This window comes from Pseudonaja textilis, chromosome 1 (genome assembly GCF_049901715.1).
Source record: "Pseudonaja textilis isolate UNSWEBS1 chromosome 1, rPseTex1.2, whole genome shotgun sequence".
NCBI classification, from domain to species: domain Eukaryota; kingdom Metazoa; phylum Chordata; class Lepidosauria; order Squamata; family Elapidae; genus Pseudonaja; species Pseudonaja textilis.
In genome coordinates this window covers 18,211,732-18,224,653 of record NC_141990.1, presented here as the reverse complement: position 1 = coordinate 18,224,653, position 12,922 = coordinate 18,211,732, and the positions used below count along the sequence as shown (strand labels likewise).

At 38.9% G+C, this 12,922-nt stretch overlaps 1 protein-coding gene across 1 annotated transcript in view; it reads left to right on the top strand.

The window, feature by feature from the left end:
* ZZEF1 (zinc finger ZZ-type and EF-hand domain containing 1) overlaps positions 1-12,922 on the top strand; it is a 68,260-nt gene that overhangs the window by 44,287 nt on the left and 11,051 nt on the right. The window contains exons 34-46 of the mRNA XM_026708690.2: positions 105-243; positions 1,419-1,584; positions 2,452-2,714; positions 4,029-4,189; positions 5,115-5,280; positions 6,470-6,606; positions 6,952-7,229; positions 8,070-8,244; positions 8,633-8,765; positions 9,632-9,828; positions 10,820-10,939; positions 11,448-11,633; positions 12,524-12,624. Coding sequence (XP_026564475.2) covers positions 105-243; positions 1,419-1,584; positions 2,452-2,714; positions 4,029-4,189; positions 5,115-5,280; positions 6,470-6,606; positions 6,952-7,229; positions 8,070-8,244; positions 8,633-8,765; positions 9,632-9,828; positions 10,820-10,939; positions 11,448-11,633; positions 12,524-12,624 — 2,222 coding nt within the window. The remainder of the gene's footprint in view (positions 1-104; positions 244-1,418; positions 1,585-2,451; positions 2,715-4,028; positions 4,190-5,114; positions 5,281-6,469; positions 6,607-6,951; positions 7,230-8,069; positions 8,245-8,632; positions 8,766-9,631; positions 9,829-10,819; positions 10,940-11,447; positions 11,634-12,523; positions 12,625-12,922) is intronic.

The following is a 12,922-nucleotide window of genomic DNA, read 5'->3' as shown; positions in this document are numbered from 1 at the left end:
TTTCTGCAGTGTTCACTAGGTGGGAAGATGACACAACACCCCCACTATCCCTGTCCATTATATTATTTATTGTTCATCAGCGTTTTATCACTATTTCTTTCTAGATGCACATGTTCATTGCCCGCTACTGTGACCTGTTACATGTGGATATATCATGCGATGGGTGTGATGAGATTGCGCCATGGCATCGCTACCGCTGTTTGCAATGCAATGATATGGATCTGTGTAAAACCTGCTTTCTGGGTAAGGTAGATTGATGGAAACTGTATCATAAACTTGGTTTCCCATAGTGGAACTCTAGTTTAACTTTCATTGTTATACTCAGAGTCAGTTTGAGGGGGGTGGGGGGGATATGGGTGTATATGTGCACACATAGATGTGCATACATACTCACAAAGTAACTCCACAAATTAATAAAGGGTGGAAGGGTGTTTGTTGAAACCAAATGTCTATGTCCACTAAATCTAAGTGGGCTTTTTTGACTTTCTGTAGCAGTACTGACATGCCGTGTTATAAACAGCTGCTCTTCTAGATGTAAACCATGATCTAGATGGTCATGGCAGGTGGAGAAAAGGATATTGCAAGCCTTTTCAACTAGCAAATGTAGGATTGTGTAAATAGGAAATGTCTAATTGTCCCTACAATTGTTTGGTGTGAAGGTATTGCTGTTAGAGTTACTATTAGATTTTTACCCCACCTTTTCATATATAACTCTTATTTACTATTTGTACCTTCTATTTTCCTCAGTACAACAGCCCTAGGAGATGTGTTGGGCTGAGAGAGAATGCCTGGTCCCAAATCACTCAGTCGGTTTTCATGCCTATAGGAAGCCTAGAACTCTCAGTTACCCAATAGCTTTTAAAATTACGTACATAAGGTTAAACTTTGTTCGTTACAGTTGAAGTCCACTAAACTAAAATCTGTTAAATGAAGTTTTTATTGCTATCTATCTCTATACACACACATCTCACCATTGCCTTGAAAAAAATGGAAAAAAACTTAAATAGAACCATTCAATAATACAATGAAGTCTAATGCCAATTATGACTTAGTTTCATGGCCAATTGTTTATGATTCTGTGAAATAGACTTAAAATAATCTGCTGGTTTTTTAACTTGTACATTTCTCAGGAGTAATTTATCAGTTTCTTGTGGAATAACATTCATTCAGCAAACAGAGCAGTTATTTTATGGCACAGTTTCTGGGCTTCTTCAGTAGGAGGAAAATAGGCAGCAGGGCAGGGCCTGGCTCCCAGTTGCACGAAACTTTGGATGTGTGGCTTTGAGGCTTTAGTGTTTCCCAAACTTTGCAACTTTAAGATATTTGGACTTCAAGTCCCAGAATTCCCCAGCCATCAGTGCAGAATGATTTGCAGGATGACAATGTGAATGACGTGTTTTGCATTTGCCTACTAAAAGGTGGAGTGCGACCTGAAGGTCACGAGGCCAGTCATGACATGATTAACATGGAGTATGTTTGCAATCACTGCCAAGGTATTATTGTTGGCCAGCGCATTAACTGCAATGTGTGTGAAGATTTTGACCTTTGCTATGGATGCTACTCTGCAAAGAAGTACTCCGACAGGTACAGGCCCATTAGAGGCTACTAAATGCCAGCCTATTTCTTGGTCACATTCTCTATGTATTTACATTGTCTTTGCTATAGGGAGAAAGATGTCTGGGGGAGGATGAAAGGAACAAAAGGGGATAATTGACAAGATTTAATTTCTTAGAAAACCACTCTGGTTGTTCCATTTCTACTTTGCTTAACTACCCTTCTCCCATAAGCAAAGGTTTTCTATATTGATAGTCCTCAATTTATGACCATAATGGAGCTTGCCCATCAAGGTTGTAAGTTGTAATGGTCATAAAGTGTGTCGGTCACATGACAAACTGAGTTTTATAACCCTTTTGGCTGCGGTCAATAAATGAACAAAGGAAATTTCCATTTTTGGCAAAACGATCATAAAATGCCATCACAGGATGCCACGAAGAGCCATAAATGTAGCTTGGTTGCCAAGCTCCTGAAGTCCAGTCACATGACAGAGTGTGCCATTGAACTACCTGTACTGCAGTGCTGTGCTTCCCCATCTATCGATTCATCTTTGCTTCCAGTATATCCTGATCTCATTTGTATAATTTCTGCCCATTTTTACTATAGTCTTTGATATTGTTCACAGTATTTGATATACGTCAAGAACAGTCACTTCTGTCTAAGTAAAAACTTAGTATCTATCAAATCATTCATTTTCAACTGGGTGGTACAGACTGGGCTGTAGCTGATGCCTTGCCATGAAGTGAGTCACATGATTGAACCATTTATGTTTCATTCATCACTATGACAGACAGTAGGCTTCAGATATCTCTAAACAGAGTGCAGGAAAAAATATTTTGTTTTAATTAATGATCATATCAACCAGATTTTATAACCAAGACTCTTTTATTGTTTTAGCCACCTGCCTACCCATAGCATCACTGTGTATCCAATGGTGACCTTTAGGATCAGTGACTGCCATAGGCTTATCCAGCCCTACCTTCACAACTATTCCTGGCTCCTGTTTTCTGCCTTGGCTCTCTACAGCGCTGACTTAACTTGTGGCAAACAAGCAGATGGAGAAGAACTCAGTCCAGAAATCATCGCTCATGCTAAAATCCTGCAGCAAGAATGCATTCAGTTGATTGGAGATTGCCTGATGAAAGTGCAGCATGGAAAAGGTGAGTTGAGATATTGTAACACTGTGGGAATATCCTTGAGAAACAGGAGGAGGAGGAACCACAGCCAGAGCAAAAAGTAAGAGATGAGACATCTCAGCCCACAAAAAAATAGGGGAAATGCATGGAAAGCGTCCTAGAAGGGACCCTCCCTAGTTGCTTGGAGAATAAAAGAAAGGGGAGGGGTGGATTGTGGTGCTTTCAGACTTGCAAGATTCTGTTAACTGTAACTTTACAATGAACGCAGTGTTAGAACTCATGGTTTTCTACCTTGAAAGGCGGACAGACGTGGCTATTTGAATGCAAGATATTTAGCATTCCTGTCCTGGCACAGCTTTGGTAGACATAAAGAGTCCACAGACATGAAGGATATTTGTCTGTCAAAAATAAGTTCATCACATATCCTCTTTCAGCATTCCAGTTCAACCTTATCTGAACTGACTTCCTCCTGAATAGTCTTTGCAGTGTGTATAGTTGATTCCTTAAGCTGTTTCTCTTAAACTTAGTCATATAAAAATAGTAGGAATTAGGAATTTATGCTCTCCACATAGATACTTTCAAATTACTCCACAGCGGTAGATTAATGAACATGTTACATGCTGAGGTTTCTCTGTGGAACAAAAGGGAGCTCATCTTTTTCATTGTATTACCCAAAATATTTTGATGGCTCTTGCCATTATTGTGGTATCTGTAACTCTCGGATGCTTGTCTTACATCAAGAAAACTTCAGTTGCTGCTAGTGATGGTTGACCTTCCATCTCTGTTACCACCATTTCTGATGTGAAAATTCTATTTATAGCAAGTTCATTTTTTCTAAACTTGCAACAAGAATTCACCAAGAAAATTCAGTATAATCTCACTGATGGCCCAAACATCATGAGCAATATTTAATGCTACTGAGAATCAAGCAGGATGAGGAGGACTGTGTTTTCCCATCCACATGTTGTGCAGCCCATCCACAACGTAAGCAATGCTGTTCCTGAGCCAGGCTTCAGCTCATGCCTGAAAGGGAACTAGACAATCCATCCCAGATCCTCTGAAGTAACTCCAGATGAGGTAGAAGTTGTCCAGAATGGGTGGATAAAGGAATTTCCACTTTGAGGAAGATATATCACTTCCCCTCTCACATTACCATTTCCTGTCAGCTTGAACAAAACAGAACAGAACAGTAGACACACATGAAGAATTAAGGATTCAGTAGATATGTGATGGAACCAATTCCATGTATCCTGTCTTTCGGAAATGCATTGATTGGGGTGAATCCTGAATTGTTTTTAATCTGTCTTGAACATCTAAACTTACTTTCTTTGCATCTAGGTCTGAAAAGTCAAACTCTGCTTAGCATGTTGCCAGAAGAACCTTTGTCTGAAAATGGGATGCCCTCAGTTGATTTTTCCACAGATAGCGATGTAGAAAATCACACCAGTGAGAAAATAATGGAAAATAACAAGATACCCAAATCTGTCATCCACAGCAATGTAAATATTTTTTGAAAACATATATTGAGTTGTTTAAGTTGCTTATAAATGCAGATCAATGCAGATCCTTGATATTAAAGAGATATATGCAAATATGGGAGTATCTCCTGTGTCTCAACAGAGGGGAGATGGATTCTAAGTGATCTTGTTTTAGTTTTTTTAATCCTGTTTTTATAAATAACTCAAGGCAGAGAACATAATATTCCTTCAATTTTCCCTACAACAACCCTGCGAGGTGGATTGAGCTGAGAGAGAGTGATGGGCCCAAAGTCACCAGCCGATTTTCATGCTTTGGGCGGGACTAGAACTCATGGTCTCATGTTTTATAGCCTAGTTCCTTAACCACTAGGCCAATAAACAGGTCAACCCGTTTCCTACAGAGGAAGGTGGATGAGTTCCAGGATTATTGGTTCACCTGGTCTTAGGCAAGATCTCTTTATGACCTCAATTACATCAAATTGAAGAAATCCTAAATATTCCTAAGGCTAAACCTTGAGCCTTTGTGACTTTCACCTCTTGTGTTCTTAGTTAGCTACTGAATAAGCTGCAGTTGACTCTCTCTCTTTGGAGACCTCGGAGGGTAGGTGTACATTCAAAACAGCCTTCTTTAACACTGAACACTCAAGATGTGCTGCCACTGCAGTTCCCCGAACCTGATGACCTTGCTAACTTTGACTTACAGAACCCACTTATCTGGAGAGCTCTAACCTGAGAAGGCTAATTCAGATATTAGGAATGATCCCCTTTATTGCTTAATGATAGGAGCATTTCTTCAACAAGAACTTTAAAATTTTACACTGGTTTATGGTATGTTATTCTATTGGAGCATTGCAAATAAAATGGCTAAAATTAAAATAGCTTCTTTCTTAAAAGTCAGTAACTGCTTAAAAATACAGTTTGAAGTTATGCTGTTATTTTTACTTAGGGAGATGGAAGCACTACTGAAATTCAGACTTCTAAACAAGAGAGTAAAATGAAGATTGAGAACAAACTTTCCAATGGTCTTCCACCAAAGAAAGAAATGGTATCACAAGAGAAACAGACACTTGCTTTTAATTCAGACTTACTTGCAACAGAGAGCATATCCCCAGGTAAATTTTACTTTTTAGCTCCTTTATAAAAAAAGCAATTGCTGTTCAATTTCTTTTTTCTTGATTGTTTATGTACATGCTTTGCAGCCAACTGTATTACTATTGGTCAGCTCCTAATAGCAATACATTATTGTTGATTTCTAAATTGGCTAAAATGTATTTATTTAGTGTGCTCTTATATTTTACCACAGTAGAAATGTTACTTTTTCCTACAAAAAAAACCCCTGTGACGTAAGTTGAACTGAGAAAGTAATTGGCCAAAGGTTACTCAGTGAGATTCTGTGACTGAGGTTAGATGAAACACTTTATTCACTTTAATACACAGGCTCTCACTCATTTCTCATTCATAGCTTAGAAAATTGGTAACATTGAGCCTAACTGCGTACACAAGGACATGTTGAAAATTGATACTAGTGTAGCTGCCCATCATACAATCAGGAAATTGCTATGATTTTCCTAAATACCCTATATTTACAAATAATAGTTAGTATATTACATGTGTAATGCTGTATCCTGGTAATGCCAAAAACGATCATCAGCCTTCCAGAGGTAGATGCATGAGATGCATGAATTCCTAGCATGCTCTGTCTCCCTCTCTACCAGTCCATGTACAGATAGTCCTCAGTTAATGATTACTTGTTTAGTGACAGTCCAGTGTTACAGGACTGCTGAATAAAGAGACTGCACTGTACTTCTTCGGTCACATAATTGAAATGGGAGCATTTAGCAATTGGCTCTCAATTTTAATGGCCACAACATCCTGCATCACCTCATCACCATTTGTGACCTTCATTGCTGGTTTCTAACAAGCAAAGTCAGTGGGGAAGCCAGCAGGAAATCACAAATGGCAATCATGTGACATCATGCTTAATGACTGCAGGATTTGCTTAACAGTGATAACTGAAAGTACCATTTAAGATGGCATGGTCACATACATGACTGCGCTGTTTATTGACAGAGTTGCCAGTCTCAATTAATATTGTTCATCTAGAACTACCTATATGAACATGGAAATAATATCCATTTGGGAATAATAGTGACCTATTTTACTATGTTATATATGATGAGGAAATGTGCACCATTATGAAGATTGAATTGATGCATTGTAAATCTGCAGTGATTGTAATATTACAGATTATTTCAACAGTAAGCATAACTTGAGGAAGCATTTTTGTTTGTTGGTTTTCAGATGTTGAAGTTTCTGATACTTTGCCTCCGCACCAAGTTGAAGAAAAAGCAATGCCTTGTCAAGAGGAAGTATTTGCTGAATGTTCCCAGAAGAGGATTCTCGGGCTACTAGCTGCAATGTTGCCACGGCTGAAATCCGTAAGGAAGTATCCAAATTAGGAAAATCAGTAAAGGAGTTTAAGTGCTTGATAATTAAGGAAGTAAGAAAAGGGCAATCCCTCCAGAAGTTCATATGAATCATTAGTGGTTCCATCAAAGATTTTGAGAATAGGAAGGAGTTATCTAGGACATTCCATTCCATCCCTTCTTCAAATTGTTTGATATCCAGTAGACCTGTTGTTGGTTCAGAAATGAAAAAAACAAACAAACTGCGAATTACCTAGCTTTGAAAAACTTAACTTTTGAAGTATGTCAGTTAAAATAAAGTATGTTGTATCATCCCCTCTGTTGATTTCCATGCTTTTCCCTGTTTTCTCTTTGTAGGGCTTAACAATGTCTCTAATTAACTTGGACCAAATCCTTCCTCTTATGTTTGATGTTGTGATCTCCAATGCTGGCCATTTAAATGAAACTTACCACTTAACTCTGGGGCTCCTGGGACAATTGATTCGGAGACTGACTCCTGCAGAAGTGGATGCTGCTGTGAACAAGGTCCTCTCCACCAAGCATAGCCTTGTGGCTGCTGGTGATGGCTCCATAGTGCCAGAAGGCTGGAAAACAACCCATCTCCTCTTCAGTCTGGGAGCGGTCTGCCTGGACAGGTCAGTTTTCATGATGGCTTAACCTCAAAAGCTTTTAATATGTCCAGGTGACGCTTTCTGTTATAAAGCTACCACGGAATGGCAGAATGTTAAAAATGTTTGCAAGCATGGCTGCTGCTCAAAACAAAAACACCCCTAAAAGGCAGCAAATACTGCCTTCAATAAGAAACAAAACTGAGGCTCACATGAAATTGGTAAGAGCCGTCATGGCACAGTCATTAGAATGCAGTATTGCAGGCTACTTCTGCTGACTGCCAACTGCCAGCAGTTCGGCATTTCGAGTCTCAACAGCTCAAGGTTGACACAACCTTCCATCTTTCCAAAATGGGTAAAATGAGGACCCAGATTGTTGGAGGCAAAATGCTGACTCTTTAAACCGCTTAGAGAGGACTGTAAAGCAGCGTGAAGCAGTATATAAGTCTCAGTGCTATTGCTATCAGTATTACTAATGTAAACATTTTTTAAGGGAAGAAAAACAGAAATGGGAAATGCTAAAGATAATCCTGTATTGTAGCTTATTTGAAAATAGACCTAAATTTTTTGCAAGACTTTCCTGCCTAAAGCAAAGATCTCAAACTCACTGCCTGAAGGCCACTTATTGCCCTCCAGGTCATTTTCTGCAGCTCATTACAATCATGGGGGGAACAGTAAGTTCTGCAAGAAACGTCCCTCTTAGCTGGCAGGATCTACCCCAAGAAGGCAGCTCATTTCAATGGGAATTACAAGTGAAGCAAAACAGTCATTGGCCGCTTTCAGTTTTTGAAGCAATGTTGATGTAAGACAGGCACATGCGGGAGCACGTATGAAGATAAATAATTATTTCTAACTGTTGGTTTCTAGCCGTGTCGGATTGGACTGGGCCTGCACCATGGCAGACATTCTGCGAGCGCTGAACTCCTCCTCTCAGTGGCATTATGTGATTGGTGCCTTCACCGACCACTGCATCAAGCAGCTTCCCTTTCAGTTGAAACATACCAACATTTTCACATTACTGGTACTAGTTGGCTTTCCAGAGGTGAGCATATTAAGGCCTGTGCTTTTCTAGGCCGCTTTCTGAAGCTGCAAATAGAAATGCAACCAAGACATACAGTTTAAACTTTGATTGATTTCAGTTTAGAGGATTTCAGATGCAATAGACAAAAGTTATATCCAGGCATTTTTTCAGAATGACAGTCCAGATGAATCACATAAATTGATGGAGTATAATTACATGAGTATGTAATTATGTCTGTCATAAATAGATACAAATGATGTAAATTTAGATTACAGTGGCTAACCCCCTCCCTCAAATTGTTCAGTAAATCATAGTTTTACCTGTAGCTTGCTTGGATAGAGAGCAAATTTAGTTGTAATCTACGTTAACTGAACAAATGTCATCTGAATGTCTCTTTCCAACTCTACAGGTTCTATGCATGGGAACCAAATCAGTGTACATGGATAATGCAAATGAGGCCCACAATGTGATCATCCTCAAGCATTTCACAGAGAAGAACAGGGCTGTGGTTGTGGATATTAAAACCCGAAAGAGGAAAGCAGGTTCATGTCACTCATGTTTGGATATTTCTTTACATCTTGTACATTGAAACTTAATGTGTGTGTGTGTGTGAGCTAAATGGAAAAATTACATGATCACAACGGTGCTTTCCTTTTCCCCACTCACAATCTAGTGCTGGGATAGTCGGCATATTGCTACGACCTGTGATTATTAGTTTCATAACTTACACGTTTGCCTCCTAACCATTACTGCTTTGGAACGGTCATCCGAGTACTGGGATAATTAACAAAGGAATTAGTGTTTGTAATTTATATTCATTAGAGAGGAAGGGATTACAAGAGAGTAAGCAAGTACACATTGGGGACTATACCGGCTGTTTGCATAGCATGCTTGGTGCTGCCAGTGCCACTAGGTCGATTGTGTGCTTTCTTATTCTCTTGAAATCCCTTCCTCTCCAGACTCTGCTCTGCAAATGTGTGGGGAGAAAAACAACAGGACAATACGCACTAACTGTAATGGTGATCATGTAACTGAAGGATGCTGTGAAGGTTGTACATGTGGACATTGGTTGTAAAATTATTTTTCGGCACCATTGTAACTTTGAATGGTCACTGAACAAGGCAGTAAGCAAAGGCTGTCTATATTGAAATAAAATATTAGAAGTGGCTGAATGCGTATCATATGACAAAATCATTTACTACAAGCCTATTTTTAATCTACATTCTGCTTACATCATCTTTCTGTGTATGTAAAAAACCCATTCTTTAAAGAGTTTACTTTTGAGGTGGATCTGAATTTTTTTTTAAAAGAGTGTGTATTTTTTTCACATTGCAAGACCTAAGTAAACAGAGCTGAACCCAGGACAGCTACCAACTGAAACCTGTGTATTCATCTATTTCTGTTCTAGTAAAAGATCTCCAGCTGATTAAGCCATGTGAGCAAGATGATGCTGAGTCTCAGGGCCAGCTCCGCCAGTATCTCCAACATTTTGTGTTTATAACTAGCCATCTTCTCCAGACCAGCATTGACAGTAGCTTTGCAGAGGCAGTGGAAGCAACATGGGTTTTATCTCTTGCTCTGAAGGGACTTTACAGAACACTTAAGGTACAAAAATGGACAAAGATCCCTGAGGCATCTTATAACCCAGAATTATATAATACATTGTGTGTGGGGTGGGGAGCATAGAAGAAAGAGCACTGCTGGTTTCTGATAAAGAAACCTAGAATCACAGAACTGGAAGAAGACATTTCAGTTGCTAAATCGTGCCCAACTCTTCATGACCCCATGGACCACGGTGTGCCAGGCCCCTTGTCCTCCACTGTCTGCCAGAGATGTTCTAAACCCATGTCCATTGCGTCAGTGATACTATCTCATTCTTTGCTGTTCCCTTCTCCTTTTGCCTTCAATTTTTACCAACGTCAGGATCTTTTCAAATGAGACATCTCATTTGGTGGCCATAGTATTTGAGGTTTAGCTTCAGAGTCTAAGAGACCATTTAGGCCTCTGCCCTGGAATCCAGATTGAAACATTAATTAAAAATGGCTGTCTAGCTTTGACTTTGAACCAACCATTTTAGGTTCTTTAAAATAACAGAAGAAAGAACCCAAAGGAATAAGAAGGTCCACTAAGAATACAGCTTAAGACTGTTGATAATTCTATTATCTAAAAGTTACAGTTAAGACAAAAGCCAGCAGCCAAAATCCCTTCACCCTTCTAAAAAGTTATTTTTAATCTTTATAATTTAATACACAAGCACTGCAATCCAAGATTATGTTTTCTTGATCAGATTACAATATACCACATTATTTTTTTTCTTTGGGAAGGAACAGTGGTCTATATCTAATTCTGCAAACTATAGATGAAAACGTGATCTTCATATGTTCAGTGCCTTTCTCATGTAAGAAATCCTTTACAAAAAATCCTGGAAAAAATCAGTCCATATGGGCCAGCATGTCTCAACCTCAACATTGTTAAAATGTGTGAACTCAACAGTTGAATTCCACACATGTTAACATTGTTGAGATTGAGACAACCTGATAAGCTATCATTCTTAGTCAAAGTGTTAATGGTTACCATTTTTTCTTGTGATCAACAGACACATGCTTTTGAAGAAATACGCACAGCCTTTCTGCAATCTGGTTTGCTTAAGCTGTTGGTGAAGAAGTGTAGCAAAGGGACAGGCTTCAGTAAGACTTGGCTTCTGAGAGACTTGGAGGTAACATAACAATGCATTTAAGCAGCTGGGCAAGTTCTTCCCTACAAACAGTACTGTTATCTGAATTATTCTGTACATCCAGCAGTTCCTTCTCATTCTTGCAGTTTTGTGTTCTTCATAATTTTAATTATTCTAATTATGCTTCAACTAAGGAATATTAAATGGATGTGCCACTAGCCTTTTTGCTCCAGACTGGAATGATATAAACACAGCAAACCTAATCAGAATGCAAATTGATAGAGGGAGGGGGGACTGGAGGCATTGTGAGCCTGTTATAGATTGTGACAGCCTTTTTGAGAATAAGAGTTCCGTGGCATTTCAATAAATGAATGTTCACTTCATCGTTTAACAATATATTATTATTGATTATGTTCATGCTTTATTGATCAACTACTAAAATCTGAGAGTATAGCTAAAGGCTAAAGAGGAAGCAGCCTTACGAAGAGAAGCAAATCTGGTCTGTAATTTGTCTTGTAACTTAAATTGTACCTTGTCTTTGTCCTTGCAGATCTTGTCAGTCATGCTTTATTCTTCAAAAAAGGAGTTGAACTCAATAGCTGAGCAGAAGGACATAGAGTTCAATGAGCGAGATCATGAGCAAGCAGTAAATGAGTCTGTTGATACTTCTGATCCTGAGCAGAATAGGCTTGACCCACTGGAGGGCTTGGATGAAACCACCAAAATATGCTTCCTGGTACTGGTTTTTTTTATTGTGCAGTGGACAGGGTGGGAACAGTGCTTTCTCAAAAGCACAGCATGTCAGCTTGTGTTGCACTGTGCATGTTGTTTGAAGTTCTCTTGAGACAACAAGGGATTGGTCCTCATCAAGACAAAAGGCAGGCCTAAGAATACAAGCAGAAATTTCAGATTAGTGTTTCACTCAGGGAGAAGGCTAACTGGTATAAAAGTCAAGGAGTGCAGCCATACAGTGTGTGACCCTGAAGTTATATTGCATTTCACCATCTCTGCTTCAATGTTCAACTTCAGTTTGTCCCAAAATACAGATAAAAAATCCTGTTAGCGTGTTATAGTGGCAAAAATAAGACCCAATTATGCCTGAATGATCAACAAATTAGGTATAATATCAGTTTCATAGACTCTAGCCAACTTTGAACAGATACATGGTTAGCCTCTGAAGTGGACTCTAGTCCATGTAAAACTTTTTCAGGCTGATGTTTTTAGTGTTTTTACTTGGTTGTTTTCTGTGAAAGTAAATGCAATGAATTGACAGAAATTGCATTGACACCTCCCATCTTTTATAGCAGATCTTATCTATCCAGACAGTATTAGTCATAGTGGGGGGGGGGGTATTTGTATATTGTGGAAGCCTAACATAGCATTTCACATTCAAATGTTGAGACTACCATTGCAATACTTCCACAATTGTTTTTAGAGGCATAGAAAAAAACAGTTGGATTTTTGGTGTTCACTGGCAATGAAAGATCCGGTAAAAAATATTTGCAGATTAAAAAAAACAACCAAGCCAAAACCAAGAACCCAAGAATTGAACCCTGAGCTACATTGTCTAATATTAGGAAATATTTTTCCTTCTTCTCACCTAATCAGAGTTAAACCTCTTTTCAGATGACACATGATGCTCTTGATGCACCTCTACACATCCTTCGAGCCATGTATGAACTTCATATGAAAAGGACAGATTCTTTCTTCCTAGAGGTTCAGAAGAGGTAAGAGTACTTCCAAAGCCAACTTGGAATGAAAAGTTTATGTATCCATAGTGACTTAATTAATCTATTAATCAAAAATACCTAAAAAGGAAACTAGCAGATAGCCAAGAATTTATTTTTAACAATTGCAGATATTGTGCAATGGGGCCAGGCGACTACTTGTATTTCTAAATGAGCTATTGATTATTTTGAGGAAGACGAGAGAATCATTTCAAAGGACAGCTTTCTTGTTGGCCAGGTTTTAGTGAGGAGAACTATTTACTGTGCAAGAAACATGCCACCATGGTTTTGCTCATCT